This window comes from Cotesia glomerata, linkage group LG6 (genome assembly GCF_020080835.1).
Source record: "Cotesia glomerata isolate CgM1 linkage group LG6, MPM_Cglom_v2.3, whole genome shotgun sequence".
Classification (NCBI taxonomy): domain Eukaryota; kingdom Metazoa; phylum Arthropoda; class Insecta; order Hymenoptera; family Braconidae; genus Cotesia; species Cotesia glomerata.
Window position 1 is genome coordinate 13,494,077 of NC_058163.1, and position 24,482 is coordinate 13,518,558.

Consider the following 24,482-nt stretch of genomic DNA (forward strand, 5'->3'; position numbering starts at 1 on the left):
TCAGAAAAAGATGATGCAAAAGATGATTTACTGTAGGGGTTGAAGAAAGACTGATGCAATCAGGAGCATATAAAAGCGGGTATTTTCACGAGCATTCTCATTATTGAAGTGAATCTTATGCAGTGAAGAACCTCTATCCAGTGCTAAAACCAAGTGTTAAAATCAAGTGTTAAAACCAAGTGCTACAAGACAAGAAGAACAACCAAGTGCTACAAGACGAATCTCTACAAGGTTAAATCTCTACTACTCAACATGTCTCTCATCACAGCTCTTCAAAACTTGGTTAACACAATTGCATTTAATGACTTACAGCAAGGATCTGTAAATATAAACCAATGTCAACGGTGTAACCAAACTTGCCTTGATACGATTGAATACTTCAATACAATCCTCCAGGATCCACAGACTACTGTGCAGGTACGGCGAAGTATTCAAGCTCACATAGCAAATTTGAACTGGTATGCTGTTCAGTTTCTGCGGTTGGGTGGTGTAGTTGTTGGTGGAGACGTGAATCCTCGCCGCATTAAATGGCAAGATTTAGAGAATGCGTTTACAAACAACATCAAGACGGGTTGCATCATCAATCTAACTCATACAGATCCCAGCGCATTCTTCGAAGATTCACGGGGAATAGTTATAGAGAAGGTTGATGCCATGCTAAGAGAAGTCGCAGGTCTCAAAGTCAGCGTTGAATGGTTCTGCAAATTCAAGAATTCAAAAGCTGACTCAACTATTGAAGAAACCAAGTCCATCAATGCTAAAAGTCGAGAAATTCTGCCGTCTACATCTCTTCAAGACTGGTATACAGAACACGTACACAATAAAATGTTACGAAAACTTGAAGAGCTTGAGACAGCAGGTTCTGGATGGGCTTTGTCTGAAATAAAGAATCTTGTCATCACGATGTCGAAATATACACCACTCCAAGCTGGGGATTCAACTTATGTGAAACTTCCGAGTGATATTCTGAAGAAGCGGGATGCTGTACTCAACATCGAGAATCATGACAACTATTGCTTCCTCTGGAGTGTCGTCGCTGCTCTTCATCCTTGCGGTCCAGAAAAACTTGATTTTAAAACATCTTCATATCCTCATCCGAGCTCAGTGCTATCATATACAGGTATTGAATTTCCCATATCACTTAAAGATATACCTTGTTTTGAAAAACTAAACAATTTATCAATCAATGTTTACGGGATTGAGTCGGAATTTACCAAGTCTAAGAATAAGAAAAGCATTATTATTCCAATATACCTAAGTAAATTCAAGTCTGAAAAAGAAACTATTCATCTTTTAATGATTGAACAATACATCAGTCAATTTGATGATTTAGAAAAAATAAAGCCAAGATTCCACTTTGCTTTGATCTTAGATCTCTCCCGACTAGTTCGATCTCAAGTAACAGAATCTCATAATAAACATTTCTTTTGCGATCGTTGTCTTAATCATTTCAAATTAGAAAAATCATATGAAAACCATAAAAATGACTGCTATAAAATAAATAAAGCTCGTATGATTTTACCTGACGCAGAGCATAAAATACTTAAATTTAAAAATTTTCAAAATAAAGATACGGTACCATTTGTTGTTTATGCTGACTTGGAATGCATACTTGCACCCCTGGGAGATGATGGTACACAAGAGCACATTCCACACAGTGAAGCTTTTTATCAGCATTGTAGCTATGACGATAATTTATCTAAATTTGAAATTAATCGTTCACCAACTTGTGTAGAATGGTTTGTTCGGAAACTAGAAAGTTTAGCTTATGAATTCAATACATACTCACAGAATAGTATTAAAATGAAGCCACTTACAGAACAACAACAAGAAATGCACAATCAGGCAACTGCTTGTCATATTTGTGAAAAACCGATCGTATCACCGAGAGACAAGTGTTATGATCACTGTCACTTTACCGGGAACTATCGCGGACCTGCACATATTTCATGTAATGTAAATTATAAAAAGCCTCAAACAATTCCCGTTGTTTTTCATAATCTATCAGGTTACGATTCACATTTTTTAATTAGATCATTAGCTACAGTTTTCGAGGGCTCAATTCATCTACTTCCTGTCAACAAAGAGCGTTACATATCATTTACAAAAACCGTTAAAAATACTTCCATATCTCTTCGTTTCATAGATTCTTTCCGATTTATGGCTTCTAGCCTTGAAAAATTAGCCTCTTATCTTGATGATGACAACAAACGAATAACGCGTTCACACTATCCTGATCCGGAACAGTTTAAACTAGTAACTCGTAAAGGAGTTTTTCCATATGAATACATTGACTGCATTGAAAAACTAGAACAAAAGCAGTTGCCTGATCAAAGTGCATTTTTTTCAAAATTATCAAATGAAAATGTTTCCGATGAAGACTATTTTTTTGCTCAAGTTGTTTGGACTAAATTTAATATTAAAACACTGGGAGAGTACTCTGATTTATATCTAAAAACTGATGTACTTCTCCTAGCTGACGTTTTTGAAAACTTTAGAAAGAGCTGCTTCGAGACATACTCTCTTGATGCATTACACTATTATACAGCTCCTGGTCTATCTCAAGATGCAATGTTAAAGTATACTGGTGTGGAATTAGAGCTCTTAACTGATCCCGAAATATTACTCTTTGTTGAGAAAGCCATTCGGGGTGGAGTTTCAATGTGTGCAAACCGATATGCAGCAGCAAACAATCGCTATATGGGAGAATACTTTGATCCAAGCAAAGAGGAATCTTATATTATGTATTACGATGTAAATAATTTATACGGTGCAGCTATGAGTCAACCGTTACCAAAAGGCTCGTTTGAGTGGGTAGAAAACATAACTGATGTAAATAGTTTCTTTAACGATGATGAAAGAATAGGCTACATTTTAGAAGTAGATTTACAATATCCACCGGAACTTCATGACTTGCACAAATACTTACCTCTATGTCCTGAACATTTTGTTCCACCAGACAGTAAGCAAACAAAATTAGCTACTACACTCTTTGATAAAAAAAATTATGTCATTCACTATAAAAATTTAGAACAATGTTTAGATTTAGGTCTAGTTATAACAAAAATACATCGAGTGTTGCGGTTTGAGCAGTCAACATGGCTCAAACCGTACATAGATAAGAATACAGAGTGTAGAAAAACTGCCAAGAACGATCATGAGAAAAACTTCTTCAAGCTCATGAATAATGCAATCTTTGGTAAGACTATGGAGAACGTTAGAAAGCAAAAAGAAATACATCTTATTACTAGATGGTGTGGAAGATATGGCGCAAAAGACCTTATTTGTAAACCGAATTTCCATAGTCTAACTGTATTTGAAAAAGATATGGTTATTATTGAGCTGAAGAAAGTTAAAGTATTATTAAATAAACCGATTTATGTAGGATTTTCAATCTTAGACTTGTCAAAAATATTTGTTTATGATTTTCACTACAACTATGTTAAGAAAAATTATGAACATACATCTAAGCTTTTATATACCGATACGGATAGTCTTATCTATCATTTCAACGTGCCAAACATCTATGAAGATATCAAACGTGATATTCAAAAGTTTGACACCTCTGACTACCCTCTTGATAATAAATTTGGAATGCCTCAAGCAAATAAAAAGGTTTTGGGGCTTATGAAGGATAAAAATAATGGTGAAATTATGTCTGAGTTTGTAGGCCTCAGAGCTAAGTTATATGCCTTTAAGCTGCATAACAAAAATGAGGCGAAAAAACGAGCAAAGGGTGTTAAAGGTTCAACCTTACGAAGCATCACGTTTGAGGACTTCAAGCAGTGTCTGTTTGACCATGTTGAAGTGAAAAGAGATCAATACCTTATTAGAAGTGTAAGACATGAAGTTAAAACAGTTTTACAAAAACAGAAGTTAGCACTGAGTTGGGATGATGATAAACGTCAACTGCTGGAAGACTCTACAGATACTCTTCCATGGGGCTACAAGAAAGCCGATGTAGAGCCACCAGCTAAGAGGAGAAAAATGTAAATACTTAAACTTAAGATGTCAATAAATAGATTTAAGGTTGTAAATAATTAGACTTAAGATTGTAAATAAATTTAAGATTTTTTTTGTTAATAAATATTTATTATATATCTGTTTTGTTAATCCAACTATTATGTTTAGTGTCAAACCCTAACCATTTAACATAGTATTTATTTCCACGCTTTTTAATAATTTTTTCAACTAAGTATACATCTGGATATTTGACTTTGCTGAGTTCTTCTTCGTAGAATCCGCCTTGTATTGGTTGATCCTGGTAGTCTACAAGCTTGTATGTTGTTGGACTTGTATTCTGAACAGTCTTGATGGTGAAAATCTCCGTCGTCCAGTTTGGTGTATATCCTTTCTCAAATACATTTTTATACTTGCTGATTCGAACCTTGTCACCAACTTTGAATTTATTTTTCTTCTGTTGTGATTTGGCTTGCAGAGGTTGGTAGATTTTTTCAAGCAGTTGTTTCTCCTGAGCAGCGGTAACATCAGCAGGTTTCATTTTGATGGTGCTATGTTTGGTGTTATTGTAAGTATTCACCAAGTCCTCCAGTATATCAGTCCACTTGTAGCTACCACGAGCTGTAAATTCTCGCCACATTTTATTCTTGAGTGTTCTATTAAAACGTTCACAGATAGATGCTTTGAGATTGCTGAATGTTGAGTAAAGATGAATGTTGAGCTGCTTCATCAGATCTTTGAATTCTTTGTTGTAGAACTCTTTACCCTGATCAACATGGAGATTCTTAGGTATACGACCTTGCTGGAGTACAGACTTCATAGCACTAGTGACATCAACACCACTTTTTGACTTAATTGGAACTGCCCAGGCATACTTTGAAAATATATCTATGATTGTCAGCAGATACTTGTATCCTTTATTGACTGTTGCATATGGAATCATCTCAACCAAGTCAGCTTGCCAAGTCTCATCGAGACCTCGGGTATCAACATGACGACGTTTATAGTTCCTGCGAGCTGGTTTGTGAAGCTCTTTAGCTATCACTGCCTTTCTGCCGTCCATTGAGTTTCTCAGTGAGATATTTGATATTATTTTGGTGAGTGTAGAGTACTGCTTTAACTTCCTCAATAGCCGTTTGCAAATTTCCCACAGCAGCTTTCAGTATTACTATCTCAGAGTGTAAATGTGAAATAATCTCTTTCTGTTCACTGTCTATACTTTTATTCAGTTCAGATATCTGTCTCAGTACAAATTGCACTGTCGCTGCATCACGGTCATTTGAAGGATTACCAAGATTGCACAGTCTTTTATTTTCAATGTTATAGTTTCCATCAGAAGTTACATTGAAACCTCTACCAGCTGGTCCTCGTTGACCTGACTTGTCATTGTCCAGTGGATGTCCAAATATATCAATGCTCATAGTTGTGAACCCTTTGACTGTCAACGTCTGAATGATTTAATTTTCCAGAAGCTTTTAATATATAACCCCAGCCTCCCTAAGCTCTTCAATAATTGACATGATTTCATTCGTGTGACTTGGATTTCCAGCAGCTTGAGACGCCATTAGCAGTCGCAAACGATCAACTAGTTCATTTGGATCATCCCAGTATACATAGTCCATAGGTGTCTTGGTGGTAATCATAAATTTTGGTAGCCCTCTACCATGCTTTTCAACAAAATCAGCAATATATTTGTTATACTTGTCTGTTGAATCTCTGTAAATACTTTTACTTGGATCATAACCTTTCCTATGAGTATTTGTTCTCTGGATAATTTCCAAATATTTTGTCTTATCATCTTGCGTGACAAGCGTATCTTTCGGTGTCTTCATGAACAATAATTCCAACAACCCTGAAGTTATTGGATAATTTCTGTCTTTGACAGTTATTGTATCATTTGTAAATGAAATAGGTGAATCACCTATATGCATTTCACCATGTTTTTTGCGTACACCATATCTCATGTCATTATTTTTATGTTTTAAACTTAAACGTTGTAAATAATTAGTGAGAAGAGGATTTTTACGCGCTGGAGTACTTGTTGATGCTGGTGGTGAGGCTATAGCAAGTGCTGTGTTGTTAAATGAACTTTCATCATCCGTTATTAAACTATTGTATACTTCTGGATCATCATATAAAGATTTTTCAGCCTCTTCTTTTTCAACCTCTTCTTTTTTAATATTTTCTTTTTTCAGCTTTGAAGATTCAACTATACTCTGAAGTGGTGTGACAATAGGTTTGAACATTTCCTCCATGGCTTTTTCAGCTGTATCTTTACCCAACTTCAACATCTTATGCTTCCGCCGGATGGCATCGCTGGCTTGAGATATCTGATGCAGAATATCCTTCTGCTTTGAAATTTCTTCAGGCTTCATGTTGATAGGTTAAAGTCTACAGCATGTATGACTATCACACTCTAAAGTACCTCAATTTATACTAATGAAGCAGTCGAATCGTTTTCGATACCTGCCATTGTTCAATTCACTGTCTTTATCTATTACCACAAACCCATATTTATTCCAGCATGTTGAGCATAAATCTCTGAATGAGTTGTATGACATGTCTGTATTGACATGATCATTATAAATATGCTTCAGATTCATTTCATCTTGACGAAACAGCACGAGAAAGTTTGCATTATCTCTAATCAGATGCTTAGGTATTCGTGTATAAGTTTGACAGAGATAAAAGCTGTCTACATCCTTGTGTCGACCCATACAGAAAAAAGCCTTGATGTGATCTTGTTTTTCACAAGCAACATCATCGAATATCATCAGGGAGTTAGGCTTAGCATCTTCAGGTTTGATTACAGCCTCATGTTCACTGAATGTGAAGAATCCAATACCATCAATCTGTTTGAGCAGTGTCTCCAGGAACTGATACTTTGGTTGGTTAAGAGACTTTGAATAAAGATATATATTCTCAAATCTCAAACCGTTTGGATGTACAATAAGAGACAGCAGAGCATTTGTCTTTCCACAGTTTGATGGTCCACAAAATACTGCACGGATACTGTTGGGAAGCAAAGCACCATGTCGTTTGACTTTTTTCACGCCGGTTCCTTGAACAATTTGATCAAAGTTGATAACTGGCAACTGAGCTCTTGGTTTGTTGAACTCCATGACTGCTGATTAGATTCTGAGCTCAAGGGGTATATATACCGGCTTATATAGATTAGCAAGTCAGTCTTTGATGTGACATGTCTGAGAGCAGACGTGGTAAAGGTTTGTTCAACAATATAATCAACAAGCTCCCACTTGAACTTCATATACCAGGTTATCAGTACTGTGGTCCGGGAACAAAGTTAGCCAAGAGGTTAGCTCGAGGTGATCCAGGCATAAATCTTTTGGACTCTGCGTGTAAGGAACACGATATAGCTTACTCAAAAAATCGTGAAAATTTAGAAGCCCGTCACGAGGCTGATAAAATTCTTGCTGAGAAAGCGTGGCAACGATTTCAAGCGAAAGACGCTGCTATTGGTGAAAAAGCTGCTGCTTGGAGTGTGAATAAAATCATGAAGTTGAAAAGACGTTTCGGTATGGGTCTTAAAAAAGAAAAACCTATTACAAAGCGTAAGACAATTACAAGAAAAACAACGAAGCGTAAGACAGTTAAAAGAAAGACAACAAAGCGTAAGATAACGAAACGCAAGGTAGTCAAAAGAAAGACAAACAAACTCAAGTCTTCCAAGAAGAAGGACGTTGCTCTGAGACAGATTGTTGATGAAGCTAAAAAGTCTATGCAACCTAGTGGAGATCCAGTTAAAACGGCTCTTGAAGGTGCTCGCAAGGCTGTCAAGAAAGTTGGTGGGAAGAAAAACGTTCGATTGCCCCGTATTCTACCAGTACCCTCAAAGATTGGAGGAGTACTTCCATTCTTGATTCCCCTGTTTGCAGGGTTATCAGCTGTTGGTGCTCTGACAGGTGGAGCTGCAGGTGTTGCAAAAGCTGTGAATGATGCAAGCGCAGTCAAAACTCAACTAGCTGAAAAGAAACGTCACAACTTGAAGATGGAGGAAATAGCTGTAGGTAGAGGATTATACCTCAAACCTTACCGAAGTGGTATGGGACTCTATCTGAAACCATATCCAGAGGGAGCTGGCTGCAAGAAGTCAAAAAACCGGTAGAGCTACCACATCGAGCACTGACTAACATCGATTTATTAAAATATGCCAAGCTGCTTAAAATTCCAAATTTTCGTGGAGTTTTCATGAGAAATGATTTACCAAAATCTGGACCTAAAACAAATGAAACAGCAATAATAAATTTGGATGATAAATTTGGACCTGGAACTCACTGGGTTGCATACAAGAAAAATCATGATCAAGTAATTTACTTTGACAGTTTTGGTAATCTCCAACCTCCACAAGACTTGATGGAATATCTCGATGTTGGTAGCGTAAAGTACAATCATAAAAGATATCAAGACTTTGATACAATCATATGTGGACATTTGTGTTTAAAATTCCTGACTGGACAACTATAAATTGAAGTGACTTGGGACTACAAGCGTCAGTCATGGCAGAGTCATTCACCTTGACACTATCCGGAAACTCCTCCATATTGGAGGCAAATTATTTTCCACCGATTGAGCTATCACCAACAAAAAATTATGTTCTTGGGCTTGTTAAGCTCCTGACATTTAATTCAATACCAAATATTGATGTTGGTGCTAATAAATTCTATGTGTCATCTAAAAGATCCAAGAGATTTCAAGAAATAACTATACCAACAGGGAGTTATGAAATTAAAGATATTGAAACTTATATAAACAAGACCTTACCTGAACTGAGTTTCACATTAAAAGCAAACAACAATGAGTTGAAGAGTGAAATAAAATGTGATCAGCTTATAAATTTTGAACCTGAAGATTCCATTGGATCATTACTTGGATTTATCAAACGTGTGCTTGAACCTAACAAGGCACATAAATCGGATTTACCAGTCAAAATATTAAAAATCAACGCTTTGAGAGTTGAGTGTAATATAACTACTGGATCATACATCAATGGTGAAAAGAATCACACAATCCATGAATTTTTCCCGAGAGTTCCAGCAGGATATAAAATAGTGGAGGTGCCAATAAACATCATTTACCTACCAGTCGCCGTACAAGCAATACATAACGTGAGACTCCGGATTGTTGACCAAGACGGGAGAATAGCAAATTTCCGTGGCGAGACTATAACGATAAGACTGCATATAAAGAGTCTGTAATGGGTATCGTATATGAGACAAAGACTGGTAATGGGTATAAAAGGATTGCAGCATGTCCAAAGATTATCAGTCATCATCGAGCTCTGAAAGTGTTAACACGCCAGAACGTAGAGTTCCTAAAAAGTCTAGGACTAAAATTACGTGGAAAATTCATAAAATAAAAATAAATTTTTGTTGTCTAGCTTGTGTCATACCATGGCGGAAATCTTAGACATAAAAAAATCAATTATTTTTGATGAGTCTATTGCACACTGTGAAGCACATTCACACCTGCCATACGCATCATCATCGTTCAACAACAGTGATGAAATCAGGATTGCTGTTCAGCATCAAGATCTGTGTTTGCTCCCAAGCAAGAGCACATTACACTTTTATGGGAGAATGAGGAAAGCTGATGGTGCTGCTGTAAGTGATACTACAAAGATGATCAACATGGCTGTTTGCCATATGTTTGAAGAGATACGTTATGAGCTCAATGGTGTAGAAATTGACAGATGTAAGAATGTTGGTATTACCAGTGTTATGAAAGGATACGCTTCTCTGAGTCCGGGACAGCAAAATATTCTGGAAAATGCTGGTTGGATTGTTAATGAAGATAATAACAAGTTGACCAATGCTAATGGCTACTTTGATGTCTCAGTACCGCTGAGTTTTATCCTCGGATTTGCTGAAGATTATCAACGAGTTATTGTGAATGCCAAGCATGAATTGATACTGATCAGATCAAATACTGATCAAAATGCTTATGTTGTTACCGTTGAGAATGAAAATGTAGCGATTACAATCCAAAAAATTGAGTGGATTGTACCATACATAACAATGTCTGACAAGCAAAAAATTGAGGTGTTGAATTATATAACCTCTGATCCAGCTATCCCAATCAGTTTTCGGACCTGGGAACTGTATGAGTATCCACTGTTACCAGCTACAACCAATCACATTTGGGCAATCAAAACAACAAATCAACTCGAGAAACCTCGTTTTGTCATCGTTGGATTTCAAACAGCAAGAAAGAATCAGTCGAATCAAAATGCAAGCGAGTTTGACCACTGCAGCATAAGAGATATTAAGCTCGTCTTGAATTCTCAGAGTTATCCATATGGAAATTTGAACCTCAACATTACGAATAATCAGTACGCCTTGATGTATGACATGTACACAAATTTTCAAAGTGCTTACTATGGAAAAGAAGCTGAACCGCTAATGGCTAAGAAAGATTTTCTGAATAAAGCACCTCTGTATATAATTGACTGTTCCAAGCAGAATGAGTCAATCAAGTCAGGACCTGTGGATATACGTCTAGAGTTTGAATCGTCAGCACAGTTTCCAAATCAAACTGCTGCTTACTGTTTGATAATTCACGACCGAATAATTGAGTACAATCCCATCAGCAGCACTGTAAGAAAACTTACTTAATGGTACAGTTTGATCCTAAGCCTACCATACATTACATGTATGTGTGGGACTTTGCATCCAGACAAGCAAGGAAAGGTCCATGGGAGCAAGCAGCAAGAGATAGAGAACGATTTTACCGACGAATACAAGAATTAAATAAAATTATTGAACCTGTATTAATTAATAAACTTAATGTAATAAAAAATAATTAATAAAAAAACACTTTATAATTTAATGATTGTTTATTTATAAAACCTTATTAATATTTAAGATACATTAGCTCATAAAAAAGATTCATTATTACATTCATAGCAGTTCTTCTTCAATGGATAAGGACCGTCAAGAACATCATTATACATAGTCTTGTAATGCTCTGTACATCTTGTGTAATTGATGAATCTTGAGTCCATTTTCATGTGATGAGGGAGCTTTGACCATATAGCATCAATTTCATGTTTTGTGAATTGAAGTATGAATGATTCATCCAAACAGGCAATATCTTGTGGATCCATCTTGACTAAAGACTGGAGCTGATAAAAAAGCTGTAATGACTTTTCCAGCGATGGACTTAGACCCCAACAGCTGAGAAACCAGCGTTTCATTCTTTGAACTGTTTCGTAGGCACAAGCATAATTGCTTTTCCTTGAATGATTTTTCTTCAAGAGACACGGTTGAATAGGATCAAAGTCTTCAAGATGGTTAATAAATCTCATCTTTGATAAATCAATTATTTCTAACGAATAATTTAGGATTTTTTCAAGCCAATGTTTTTTTTCCTCACCCAAAACATAAACGTATGTTTTGTTCTTGAGAGTCTCTCGCAGCACTTCTTCGAGTTCATTATAGAAGAATGATCCTTCATCCCATCTGATGCCATGGCTCCTCAACAAAAAGTCTTTGCTCTCCAAGACCATGAATTCGTTGGTGTATTCTGTTGGTGACTCGAAAGTTGCTAGCGCAGCAGAACTTAAAAAATCCACTTGATTACTAAGCGAAATAACAGCGAGCTCTTTGACAATAAAAGATCCATCAAGTGTATAGAAGCCTTCGAAATCAATAAAAATCTCCATCTTTTCGACTTAAGTGCACAAGATCACAACCAAAAACATAATAACGGTATCGTGATCATGAGCCGACTATATATCGTTAACCCCCACCACCATAAAAAGATGAAAAAGTGGGGGTAAATTGCGCATAAAGGATTGCATCAGAAAAAATTGCGTCAGAAAATGACGTCACTAACAAGTTAGGACTTGTGTACAGAAAAAGGCTGACGAAATCGTGAGATAAAATCGCTGATGAAATCGCGGGGCTAAAATGGCTGATGAAATTGCGGGGCTAAAAGGGTGACGTAATCGCGGGATAAAATGGCTGACGAAATCGCGGGACAAAAGAGTTGTAGTCAAAATGGCGGCTACGAGATGGCGGGCCAAAGGGTTGACGAAATCGCGGGAAAATGGTTGATTAAAAAGGGGCGGGAAAATGGCGGAAATTAAAATTCAAAAAATCGGCTACCAGATGGCGGATCAAAAGGGTTGATAAAAAAGGGCTGAAAATATGGTCAAATGATAAAAAAGGGTTGAAAATATGGTCGGTAATTTAGCATGGACACGAACCACTCAGGTGGTAACTGCTCTGTTTTACCGACTGAGTTTGCATCCCCCTTGTTCCTCTACTTATTTGGATGAGCATAAAAAATTCAACAAAAATATTTGAACAAATAAAAAAAAGGAGCTTGTTTAGAATCGAAGAATAGAGACTCGCCTGCGAAGGTTTATTTTTTTCCAATATTTTTGGAATTCTGGGCGAATTCTGGCCACAGTCTGGCTCAAGTCTGGCCTAATAATCTTGGTCAAGTATCAGGATCAATTCTTGTATAAATCTCGATTAACAAATCTTTTCCTCCCTCAAAAAATCGAAAAAACTAAACAAGATTGTCCTGCGTGATTTTAAAAACTTATTTCGAGCTACTGTCTACTTGATCCGCGATGCTAATTGATTCTACATAGATATGATTTATCGAACTTCTCGTATTTTTTTACCTTCTCTTTCTCCATCTCTCATGTCTGCATCTCCTAGTCCAGTATTCCTACGTTCAGCCTCCTGAATTTCAGCATCTCCAAGTTCACCGTTTGAGTTTGTTGAATTCAAACTAATTGACGAACTTCGCATTGACAGCTCGTCATCTGTATCTTAAAATATAGCTTTTATTAATTTGGCCTGTCGAATTCTTGGCTTATTAGTCTTACCAGAGCTTGTCAAATTATCTGAGTCGTGTACTTTTCGTTTTCACTCTGTATCGACTCACCTTCTTTTTCTTTTGAAAATTTTATAATTTTATACCGGTATGACCTTGAATACTCTTCAAATGATTTTACTCGCTTCGGCATTTTTATTTCAATTTACTTTAGTTTTCCAATAGTTTTTATTTATTTTTTATTATTATTAATAAATTCGTTATTGAATATTTTTTTTATTTTAATTTAATTTATTAATTATTTATTTAATTATTTATTTAATGATTCAATCATTTGTTTTTTTCTGTCACGGTTACCGTTGTGTTGATTACAATATTACCATAGTTACTCTGTTTATTAACATTAAAAATTTATCTCCTAATTAATTATTTATTTAAGTGGTAATCTCGTCTTATTTTTTAATTCGTGTCGATTATTAAAATAATAATGTCTGTTTGGGCTCTGGTCCTTTGGTGTGGTTCAAAGGAGTGTGATGTTTTGGACTACGATTCTATTAAGTTTAATAAAAATGGTGATGCTTCAGCTAAATGGAAGAACAAATGTTATTCTGTGAAGGTTTTACGTACAAGCGGTAAGTTTACTTATATTATTACGGGATTAATTTAATACATTGCTTCGTTTTTATTCTAATTTATTTATTTTAAGTTTGTTTCTCTGTGATTTCTTTTATTTTATTTCTTCTCTTACTTGATTCTGGGTAGCCGTATAGTTTACAAATCAATTAACTCGTAGTTTTTTCATCTCCGATTACTTTTCTCGTTTTAATTTGATATTAATATTATATTAGAGGATAAGAAGTGGCTGGAATCCCTAGAAGTTGATACTGACGGAAATGTGGCAGTTCCCTATGATTCGAATAACTGTCATAAAAAGCAGAAGCCTGACGATTCAGTTGCTGCTGATCTACAAATTACAAGAAAAGCACTGAAAACCGGCAAATCTCAAGAAGAACATTCGATCACTCGTACCCGCAACATCCTTCAAGATCTCACGACAAAGATCAATCCAAATACTGTAGACGATTCAGATAAGGTCAGTATTTTATCAGATCGCGGCTACTCACCAGTCTCAGAAGTGGAAATAGTTAATCGCAATAATGGATCAAGATCACGAGTGGTCCGGGCTCGAGTTGAATATGACAATCAAAATCAGTTTGTATGTGAAGTTTGTAAAACTCTGCACGAAGGTACAAGTTTTCTATTACTATATTTATTATAACTTTGCATTTGTCCTAACGAAAACCATTTTGACCAAGTAATTTATACTTAACCGACCGATAATGAATTCTCTTTTGAATTTTTTAAAATTTTTAAATAATTTTCTTTCAGATTATAATTTAAAAAATTATTTAAAATATTTCTGTTGAATTCAAAAAAAGTTTTTACTAAAATTTACATTTCAAACTCCATTGTAATTATTTTAAATTGAATTTTAAACAATTCTTTAAAGTTTTTCTTTTAAAAAAAATTTTTTTAGAGAAATTCTCTTTTTAATTTTTATAAATTTTAAATTAATTCTCTTCTAAATTTTATGTTAAAAAATTATTGAAAGTTTTTATAAAAATTTCCTTTTTTATTTCTTCAAATTTTATTCGGAAAATTCCTTAAGATTTTTCTTTATACAAATTTTTTTTTGAAAAATTCTCTTATAAATTTTTAAAATAATTTTCTTCTACATTTTATGTTAATAAATTATTTAAAATTTTTCTGTTAAATCTAAAAAAACTTTATAGAAAAATTTCCTTCCTTATTCTTTAAGTTTTTATTTAAATTTCTTAATTTTATTTTTTATTCTTTAAAATTTTTCTCTATAAAAAAATTTTTTTAAAAAATTCTCTCTAAAATTTTTTTAAAATTTTGAAATAATCTTCTTCTAAATTTTATGCTGATGAAACATTTTAAATTTTTTTGTTAAATTTAAAAAAGTATATTAGAAAAATTTCCTTTTTAATTCTTTTAAATTTTATTTTATAAAATTCTTTACAATTATTCTAAAAAAAAAATAAGTTTTTTTCATAAGCCATTCAAAATTTTGGAAATTAAAAATGGAATAATTTTCAAAGCTATATCTTAAAACAAAAATATTGTTTCATATTAAGATTGTGCCAAAGGAATTCAATTGTGTGAAGAATTACGAAGTTTACTTCGTCAAAAATTAAATCAACTTCGCGTTACTCAAACAGTCAACCCGAAGTTACGTCCGTCTTCCCAGTCCTTGATTCTATTTCCACAAGATTCTAAATCTGACACCAAAAATTCAAATCAACATCGTGGATTCAAACGCTCCGATAATGCTCGCTCTTCAAATGTATTTCCATCAACCGAATCCAGCAACACTTCGAATCAGAAACGTTTTAAGCCGTCTGGTCCTGAAGATTCCGAGAAATTTCCGGTCTCGGATCGTCATAAATTTCCTAAGAAATTTGAAGATGCAGCTCTAAATTCAATCACTTCCCACTCTCCAAGTCTTGACAAATCACCTCACTCCCAACCGATTTCATCATCAAAAGTATTTCGTTCGCCTATTACATCAGATAATCAAACGAAAACTTCTCAGGGCTGTGAAAATTCTTTGAACAAAGATCACAATGGATCTCTTGACCGAACTAGCACTCGGGGAGATAATCCAAAATATGTATGGAATATTTCTTCAGCCAAAAAAGTAAGTTTAAAATATTTTTCTTATCTGTGATTATTGTTCTGGTCAAAATTTTGAAAACAGAGAGTTGTATAGTGAAGTACATTAATTTGAAATATGCTATTTTTTAAAAATAAAAGAAATTTTAACAAATTTCATTTAAAAGAACTTTAAAAATAAAATAAAAAAATTATTTTATTGAATTGTTGATAACAGAAAGTTTTATATTAATTTTTTGCTATCTTGATATAAGAATTAAGTAATAAAGTAATTTAATTTCGGAACTTTTGGAGAAAATATTTAAAAATAGAAAAAAAAAACTTTTTGATTAAATTTTTAAAAATAAAGAATTTATTGTTGATTTCTTGCTGTATCTTGACCTTAGAATTAAAAAAATAACCAAATGATTTTTAATACTTTCTTTTTCAAAAGTTTTTAAGAATGAAAAAAAAAATTTGGTTCAATTTTTAGTAAAAAACTATTTAATATTGATTTCTCACTGTCTTGACATACAAATTGAAAAAATGAGTTACTTATTTCAAAAAATTCGATTTAAAAAAATCTTCAAAAAATTTACCAATTAAAAAAAAAATTTATAATGTTAAAGTTTTGAAAATAGAGAATTTTATTTTGATATCTCACTGTGTCTCGACATAAAAATTAAAAACTGAAATGAATTCGTTTTGAAAATTTTTCGTTAAATGTAGAAAATTTTGAAAAAATTAAATTTTATAAATTCTAAAAATATAAACGAAAATTTTTAATTAAATTTATAATAACAGATAATTTTATATCTATTTTATACCGTGTTTTGACTGTAGAATTGAGAAATGAAGTAAGATATTTTTAAAAAGTGCATAAAATTTTAACGGATTTCATTTTGAAAAATTTTAACAAATAAAATAGAATTTTTTTCTTTCAATTTCTGGGAACAGAGAGTTTCATATCAATTTCTCACTGTTTCTTGAGAGAATGGAAAAAAATTAAAGCATTTAGGACTAGCGAAAAGTTACAATTACTCATTTGAGAAGTTAATCATTTGTTTTCTTCTTAGAAGGAGTTGCGTCCTGATTCTGACATTTACATAAATGAAGTGGATTTAAATTATATCAAAATGAAATTTCGTAAAGATCCTCCTGAAATGGCGCGTCGACTTCTTAAATCGATAATTGGGGAAGACAGATTATCAACTATGAGCCGAACTGGTGGAAATGGGTGGCAGCCATTACCCTTAGATGTTAGCCAGACAGTTTACGGTATTTGAAAACGTTCCTATAATTTTTTCTTTTATACACAAAACGAAAAATTCACTTGACTTAACTCTTTGTATTAGAGCAAGAAAAGGGATTTTATGAGAAAAGAAAATTTTGTTCTCATAACCGAAAAATTTTTCTTAATGTGTATTTTTCAGTTTTTACTTGGTAAAAAAATTGCATGCATGCTAGTATCTCTCTGGATCATTTCAATTTTTGGAGTTTACTCCTTATGAATCATTTGTCATATTTATGGTCGGGGTATTAATAATTTAGAGGGGTGAAATCAAACGTTAAATGATACTCGTTATTTTGGTCTCACGCTATACCGTTTGCCCGTTTCCGGTATCTAAATCAATAATTTCTGAGTAATTCGAGAATTACTTAAGAATCAAATAGTATGTATGAATAAAATTCGTATAATTAAATCTACATCAATAAAAAAATATAAATAGAAGTAAAGAACAATATAATTAAAAAATCATGAAAAAATATAATCATAAAAAAAAAATTTCAGTACATTCACAAGTTCGTAAATAATTAAAACCCGGTATAAATGATTTTCTAAATGCAACAATAGATTTAAATACTATTTAATTTTTTGGTAATTTTGCAAAGAACTCAGAAATTAAAAAATCTTTAGAATAAAATAGAAGAAAGTTTTGAAGTCATTTCCAATAGTCATTTACTAGTGGCCACCGAATACATTTTTTATTTAATTATTAAATTTTAAAAATAATGATGATTCACCAAAAGTAAAACAATCAAATTTTTTCTCTGTCTTTTAGTGTCCAGTCGAGTCTCAGATTTTGATTTAATTGTTAAAAATTGAGTTCGTGAGAAAAAAAAGTTTTGATGTAATAAAAAAAAAATAATATTTCTACTCCATCCCTGAGTTTTTGATTGAGTCTTGGGCTCAAGTTTAACTTGATAAAAAAAACTTTCATTCAATAAAATCCAAAAATAAAAAATTTTAATCCATCTCTGAGTTTCCCGTCAAGTCTTCGGTTTCAGTTTAATTTTTAACTAAAATTTTGATTTATTGAAAATAAGTGATCAAAATTTCTACACTCTCAGAGACTTTCTAGTCGAGTCTTAGGTTTAAATTCAACTTAACAAAATAATTTTTATTAAATATAAGAAAAAATAAAAAATTCTTATCCGGCTGTTCGTGTCCGGCCGAGTCTTGAGCTCCAGTTAAACTTATGAAAATAAATCTGATTCACTGAGAGTAAGAACATAAAATATTTTCTCCAGTAAACTTTTTGCAGTAAAATTTTTTGCAAAAATTTCATTCAATTAAATAAAAAATAAAAATTTACAATCCAGCTGTAAGAGTCCGGTTGGGTCTTGGGCTCGAGTTTGAATTTTTAAAATAATATTCATATAATAAAAATAAATAATAGAAATTTTCAATTCAGCTGTAAGGGTCCGGTAGAGAGTTGGGCATTATTGTTAATTTTGAAAATAATTTTGATTGAATAAAATTTAAAAAATTATAATTTTCTATTCGGCATGAGGATTCGATCGAGTCTTGTGCTCCAGTTTGATTTCAACAATAATTTTTGTTTGTATGAAAATTCTAAATTATCAAAAAAAAAAAACAAATATTTTCACGCCGTCTTTGAGTATCTGGTCACATTGGTCTCTGCTTCACAGCTCCTAATAATGCTGTAATATGCGGACACGCACTCATACACACAGTCGGCCATGTGCTACCTCACACATCTATCCATACACTCTTACATACTTAGCTTACGACGACACGCTCAGCACTTTTGCTCGGCTTTGCGAGCTTGCAAGCTGGCTGCCGTATCTTGCTCTCGCATTTCCACGGCGTCCCCACTCACTTCTATTTATTCTCATTTCTATTTATTTCTCTTGTAGTGCGCGCCTGATTAGCTATCGTTTTTATTTAATCACTAATTTTCGAAGGCTTAAAATAATTTTAGACTCAGGAACATTTTGTTCAGATTTTTTTTTTTCTATCGATCCCAACTATCACTTCGAACTGTCACGTATCTCTTCCCGACTAGAAATTACTTCGGGATTACCCAGAGTATATATCTGGACCTGATTGGGTCCCGAAGAGGCATGCCCAATTGGGAAATCCCTATCAGGGCCTAATTAGCTCCCAATTGGGCAATCCCAACGTAAAAATAAAAATTTTTATCCAGTTTTTCCCGATAGGGCCCTGCGTGGGACCTAAATGGGAAATCCCAATGCAAAAATGAGTAGTTTCATTCAGTTTTTCCCAATAGGGCTCTGTGTGGGACCTAAATGGGAAATCCCAACGTAAAATTAAAAAAATTTTATTCGGTTTTTCCCAATAGGGTCCTGTGTGGGACCTAAGAGGGATAACCCAACGGAAAATAAAAATAAAATTTCGAAGTTTTCCCAAGTGGGATCGGTGTGGGACTGAAGAGGATTTTCCCAACGTAATGTAAATAAGGCATCGATGAGTTTTCCTAACTGGACTCGTAGAAGGACCCAATTGGAATAACCCAACCTGAGAGTAGATGCATGAAGAAATAATTTTTAAATTTAGACAGTCGTTTATTTATATAAAAAATCAATCACCCAAAGATCTGTGAGCTTATATTATTAGCATATATTCATTGTAAATTAATTATAAATAAAAATGAAAATTAGTCGTTTAGAAAGTATAGAAAAGAATTAGGGAAAAAATTCATCCAACATTGTTAAATAAAAACTCCAAAATTTAGTTAAGCTTAATCAAATTTTACATAACTTTATATTTTGAAAAATTTAATTTTAGGAGATTAAAAATACATTGTAAAAAATCGGGATGAATTCGGAGTAAATCTTAATCCAAATTAAAATTTGATCCCATTACTCGGAGTTTTGGAGTAAAGTAATTAAAGAATTCGCGTACAGAGTGAATCCGGAGGTTTTTTAGCCAAGTTATTCCAGATTAATTTGGGATCAATTCCAGATTAAATTCAAGTACGCCACAGAAAAAAAGGTTCACTTGAGTCAAGAAAATATTTTTCTTTCTAATTATGTTCTTGAGCGAAAAAAAATTTTTTTTTGGGCACAAGAAATTTCACTTATTCCAATAAAATTAAGTTTTTTGCTTATTAAAGAAATACGTATCTTGATCCAAGAAAATTTATTTAAGTCAAGAAAATCTTCTTGTTTTTAGAAAATTCAGCCTCTTGCTCCAAAAAATTTAGTTCTTGATAGAAATAAATTTTCTTATCTTGAGAAAATTTCTCTCTTGCTCCAAAAAATTAAATATCTCGATAGAAGTAAATTTTCATTAATATTTTTATTGATTAACATGTCAAATGGGAAGATCAAATAATATTTAATCATATTTATTTATTCAAAATGTATAATTACATGCTAAAATAATATAAAATGGGTATCAAATATTTAAGAGAAAAATTTTCTCAAGGTGAGAAAATTTTTTTCTTAGCTGAATTAGGTGGCGCTGCTTCCCTAAAGTATCTAAAAATCTTAATCAAGTATAAAAATTTATTGTATTAAGTGTTTATGATAAGTTGAATTAAGAAAAAATTACTTCCCAAGAATAGAATTTTCAAGAAAAATTTTTAATTCGGCCAACACAACTTCGGTCTTCTTTCAGGCACCCGAAAATTTTCTTGAACCAAGAATTTTGCTCTCCAGACAAGAAATTTTTCTTTCTGTGTAATAAGTTTTTAGACTGAAATACATTTTGATGTTGCTGAAACAAGATTCATACTCCGAATTTTTTCTTCTCAGTATAAAAAAAATTTTAATTGAAGATAATTTTTATTATCAGAATTTATGTAAGAATTTAATTTTTGAAAAATATCCAACTTTTGAGGATTAACATTTGCAAAAGAATTTATATTGTAAAAAAAATTAAACTTTTTTATAATTAAATTTTTATCCATACAATAAAATTTTTAAAAATAACGCATTTCAAAATAATTTTAATTTTCAAACAAAAATTTTTTGTGTTAGTATAAGGGGGATTCCAAATTAAATCGGACAGTTTTAAGGAATTTTATTTTTTATTTTAAAAATTTTTTTACATTTTTCAGTCAAGTTTTTTTTTTTAATTTTTAAATTTTTTATTTAATTTATAAAAAAATACTATTTTCACATAAGTGAAGTAGGTAAATAAAAAAAAAAACCATTTCTTAAACCTTGAGCGTAACATGAAAAATGTCTCAGTCAACCGATTAAGTTCATGTATACGTTCTGATGGGGAATTCCCCATTGGGACCTAAGAGGGATTGCCCAATGAGGGCCGCATAGGACTTTGCGTGACATTCCCATGTGGGGTCCCTATTAGGAAACCCAATGAGGGCCCAATAGGTCTCACATTAAAATTTCTAGTCGGGTTCAGAGACACCCTCTATAAATTTATAAGGCTCGCGAAAGAGCGTCGTTCAAAATTTTTAGTAATATTTGAACTTATTGCATGCCTTAAGCGCGAGCGTAGGTATGCTCTACTCTCGCCTAAAAATCGAAATCTAAGTTTGGTCAGGATTAAACTTAAAAAAAAAAATTAATTTTCGCGGTAACGCGGGTTAATTTGCATACTGTAATACAGAAAAAACATCAAACTGCGATTTTCAAACAAAATACTGCTGATTAATGGCACAATTTACGTAAAAATACGTAAAGAAATCAATTTTCCTAAAGAAATGTCGTAAAAATATGTGCACCACTGGGGTAGTAATCTCGATAACTTTTGAAATACATAATTATTTCACTTCATTATTGTTTCAATAGATCCGTAAATTTGTTGTGAAGAACTGTATTGAAAACCACAACTCAATTAATACGCGTTTATTTATAAATAAAAAAAATTTTTCCTGTCGGTCCTGAAAAATTTACATGTCAGGCAGCCATATGTATAAAAAATATAATAAACAGAGTTTGTAAGGGCTTGCGACTTCTAACGGAACACGCAAGAGGGCGTTAGTATAGATTACAATGGCATCAACGCTTAAGGCATGCACATTTGGTTTTACCAAACTTTCCCCCTTATATGTGCATGTTATTTCCTGATTACAAAAAACAATTGTCACTTTGTAGAGTTCTAATCTTATATTCCATCTTTCGTTGACTTTATTTAAAACACAAATAAAAAACTTTGAAAATATTACTTTCCCAATGAAAGTCATAAAATTAATTATTTTGTTATTTCGTTTCAATTATTCGTTTTTATCCGTAAAATATAACCAATTAAGTAGAAATTTTGTATTTAATAATTTGGATAACTTAATAAGAGTTTCAAATGGTACTAAAATCAGAATTTTCACTGAAATAAAATGAAATTAAAAGAATATGTTGGATGATTCATTTTTTTGCTAGAAAAAAATTTTGTGGCCCTGGAAGTATCTATTCTTTTTATAACCGTTTTAACAATTAATTATAATTAAAAATTATTGATTATTGAATGAATAATTAATACATATTTAAAGTCTTGATTCATAAGGAGTAAACACCAATCGTACGTCAGAGCTGACACACACACTTTTTTTTACAAAATAATAATTAATTTTTCACAAAATATAAAACATCGTAAACGAGTCGAAAAACAAAATGAAGATTCTGAAAGGTACTAGCAAATGTTGAATTTTTTGAGAAATACTTTGATGAGCTCAGAGATTAAAAAGTTGAATTTTTTAGAGTATGTTCGTGCAAATTCAAAACCGACCTTAAATCTTGATAAGTTTGAACGAGCTGTAACACAAATGTTTACGTCAATCCGGCGATCCAACAACGTGCCTTCAAAATCTGTACGAAATTCAGAACGTTCAAAGAAGTCATCAAGCTCAACATCTCAGAAGCTCTCACAGATCCAGACTCCAAAATCACCTCAACACCGCTCGCAGATCCTGACTCCAAAGTCATCTCAAAGTCAACTGGAGACCCTGACTCCTAAGTCATCTAATCACCGCTCACCCATCCTGACTCCAAAGTCACCTGAACGTCAACGCCAGACCCTGACTCCGAAGTCACCTCATCACCGCTCGCAGATTCTGACTCCAAAGCCACCTGAACGTGAACGTCAGGCTCGGACTCCGAAATCACCTCATCACCGCTCGCAGATTCTGACTCCAAAGTCACCTGAACGGCAACGTCAGACCCTGACTCCGAAGTCATCTCATCGCCGCTCGTACATGGTGACTCGAAAACCACCCCATGGTTCCAAGCCGTCACTGCCTTCCTCCAGTCAGTCTCCGTACAATTCTTCTGGGCGTTCGCACCATCGATCAAAACATCATTCTCCTAATGACCGACAGCTTTATCATCGCTCCAGAAAATCGTCTCATCATCGTTGGTCACGTGACCGATCAAGAAGTCGTTCAGAATATTCTCGACGTAGTGAAAGCCACCGTAAACGTTAGGGAGTTTCGAGACCAAAATAAGGGTCTTCAAAAAAGTTTGAAATTTTATGTATCGATTAATGAGCACTTAATACATTTTCAGTAAAAATTTTAAATCATTCGTCTGTACCGTTTTCAAGAAATAAATTATCAAGGTTGCTCTTTATATACGTAAAAGTATGGAGGGCCGATAATCATAATATGAAATCTTTCATTACCGTACGAATGATATAAAAGATTTCATTCTGTGATTATCTCTCCTCCATACCTTTACGTGTATAAGGTGCACTTTAATAATTTATGACTGGAAATTTTAACTGAAGACGTATTAAATGCTTATTAATCTATACAAAAAATTTCAAACATTTGGTAATACCACTATTTTGGTCGTGAAAGAATCATTTAAGTTACATCAAATACTATTCAAGATTATGTGAATCAAAATTAATTTATTATTACTGTTGTGATTGCGTTAATTATATAATGAAAATAAAATAGTTGCATAGATTTGAAAATAACACTCTTCTTTTGAATACCTTAGAATTTTATCCCAATAAGAGTGCTTGTGATTATTATTAATTATTTATTCTTCTTTCTTACTCAAAACCCTGCAATATATAGCTGGAATAAAACTAGAAAACTATAAAAATAAACCTGAAGCAATCTTGTTAAAGGTTTATTTTAAATTTTTCGCAGCTTAAAGAAAATTGGTTGTTTGATAAGTATTTTTGTAAGGTTTGGTTAACATTTTTGTATTGCGGATTATCTGAGTATAATATATTGTCAAGAACGAAGCAGATCAATTACAGAACTTCAAAGTAACGTAGCAAAAAGCTAAGTTGCAAGTAAGTGTCGTGAACAACAGTAACTATTCTGAATTAATGTAAATTAATCAGTCTACACTAGACTCTCGAAAGATTTCCCCTAGATCTTCCACTCACGGATCTTCCAAAGATCTACCACAGATCTTTCGCTTATGAATCTGCCAAAGATCTTCCAGTAGTCTTTAATGGACTCTCCTGTTTTCTAGACAATTTGTCTCTCCAGGTGGACTTCCATTAGATCTTTTGCAGATCTTGTAGCGAAAGATCTGTAGTAGATCTATCATAAATCTATGAGAGATTGTCCTTTTTTTACCCGGGTGGTGTACGGTGTGAACTTGTTCTCGAGAACACATTGGAGGATTGCCAGGCAATTTCAGAAAAAAGAAATAGTGACAGTTCAAACGACAATGACTCGACGAGAAAACGAACTAAATCCAACTATTATGAAATACGGAAAATCCTACTGATAGTCCCTTTACAATTTTCTTATACTAAAGATAAACTAAGTATGCGGAAAGACAATATTATTCAGTTAATTTCAGCAGATTGTACCTTCATACCCAAGTCAAGTAGAGAATTACTT

The 24,482-nt window shown here is 33.1% G+C and overlaps 4 protein-coding genes across 4 annotated transcripts; 3 read left to right on the forward strand and 1 right to left on the reverse strand.

The window, feature by feature from the left end:
* Positions 1-252: 252 nt before the first annotated feature.
* LOC123267945 lies at positions 253-3,993 on the forward strand. The gene has a single exon (XM_044732831.1). It carries the CDS (start codon positions 253-255, stop codon positions 3,991-3,993), a length of 3,741 nt encoding a protein of 1,246 aa, XP_044588766.1.
* A 1,442-nt stretch (positions 3,994-5,435) lies between these two features.
* On the reverse strand, positions 5,436-6,335 carry LOC123267946. Its single transcript, XM_044732832.1, has one exon. The coding sequence runs from the start codon at positions 6,333-6,335 to the stop codon at positions 5,436-5,438; it is 900 nt and encodes a 299-aa protein (XP_044588767.1).
* Positions 6,336-9,371: 3,036 nt separating this feature from the next.
* Positions 9,372-10,592, forward strand: LOC123267947. Its single transcript, XM_044732833.1, has one exon. It carries the CDS (start codon positions 9,372-9,374, stop codon positions 10,590-10,592), a length of 1,221 nt encoding a protein of 406 aa, XP_044588768.1.
* A 5,934-nt stretch (positions 10,593-16,526) lies between these two features.
* Positions 16,527-23,199, forward strand: LOC123266996 (transcription initiation factor TFIID subunit 11-like). The gene is made up of 2 exons (XM_044731460.1): positions 16,527-16,722; positions 22,375-23,199. Exons 1-2 carry the CDS (start codon positions 16,581-16,583, stop codon positions 23,094-23,096), a joined length of 864 nt encoding a protein of 287 aa, XP_044587395.1. The 5' UTR covers positions 16,527-16,580; the 3' UTR covers positions 23,097-23,199.
* The last annotated feature ends 1,283 nt before the right edge of the window (positions 23,200-24,482 follow it).

Excerpts from the sequence above, each read along its gene's own strand:
- LOC123266996 (XM_044731460.1), top strand. The coding sequence starts at position 16,581 with ATGAAATTTCGTAAAGATCCTCCTGAAATGGCGCGTCGACTTCTTAAA. Across the intron at positions 16,723-22,374 it reads TGTTAGCCAGACAGTTTACG|AGTATGTTCGTGCAAATTCA; the intron begins GTATTTGAAAAC and ends TGAATTTTTTAG.
- LOC123267945 (XM_044732831.1), top strand. The coding sequence starts at position 253 with ATGTCTCTCATCACAGCTCTTCAAAACTTGGTTAACACAATTGCATTT.
- LOC123267946 (XM_044732832.1), bottom strand. The coding sequence starts at position 6,335 with ATGAAGCCTGAAGAAATTTCAAAGCAGAAGGATATTCTGCATCAGATA.
- LOC123267947 (XM_044732833.1), top strand. The coding sequence starts at position 9,372 with ATGGCGGAAATCTTAGACATAAAAAAATCAATTATTTTTGATGAGTCT.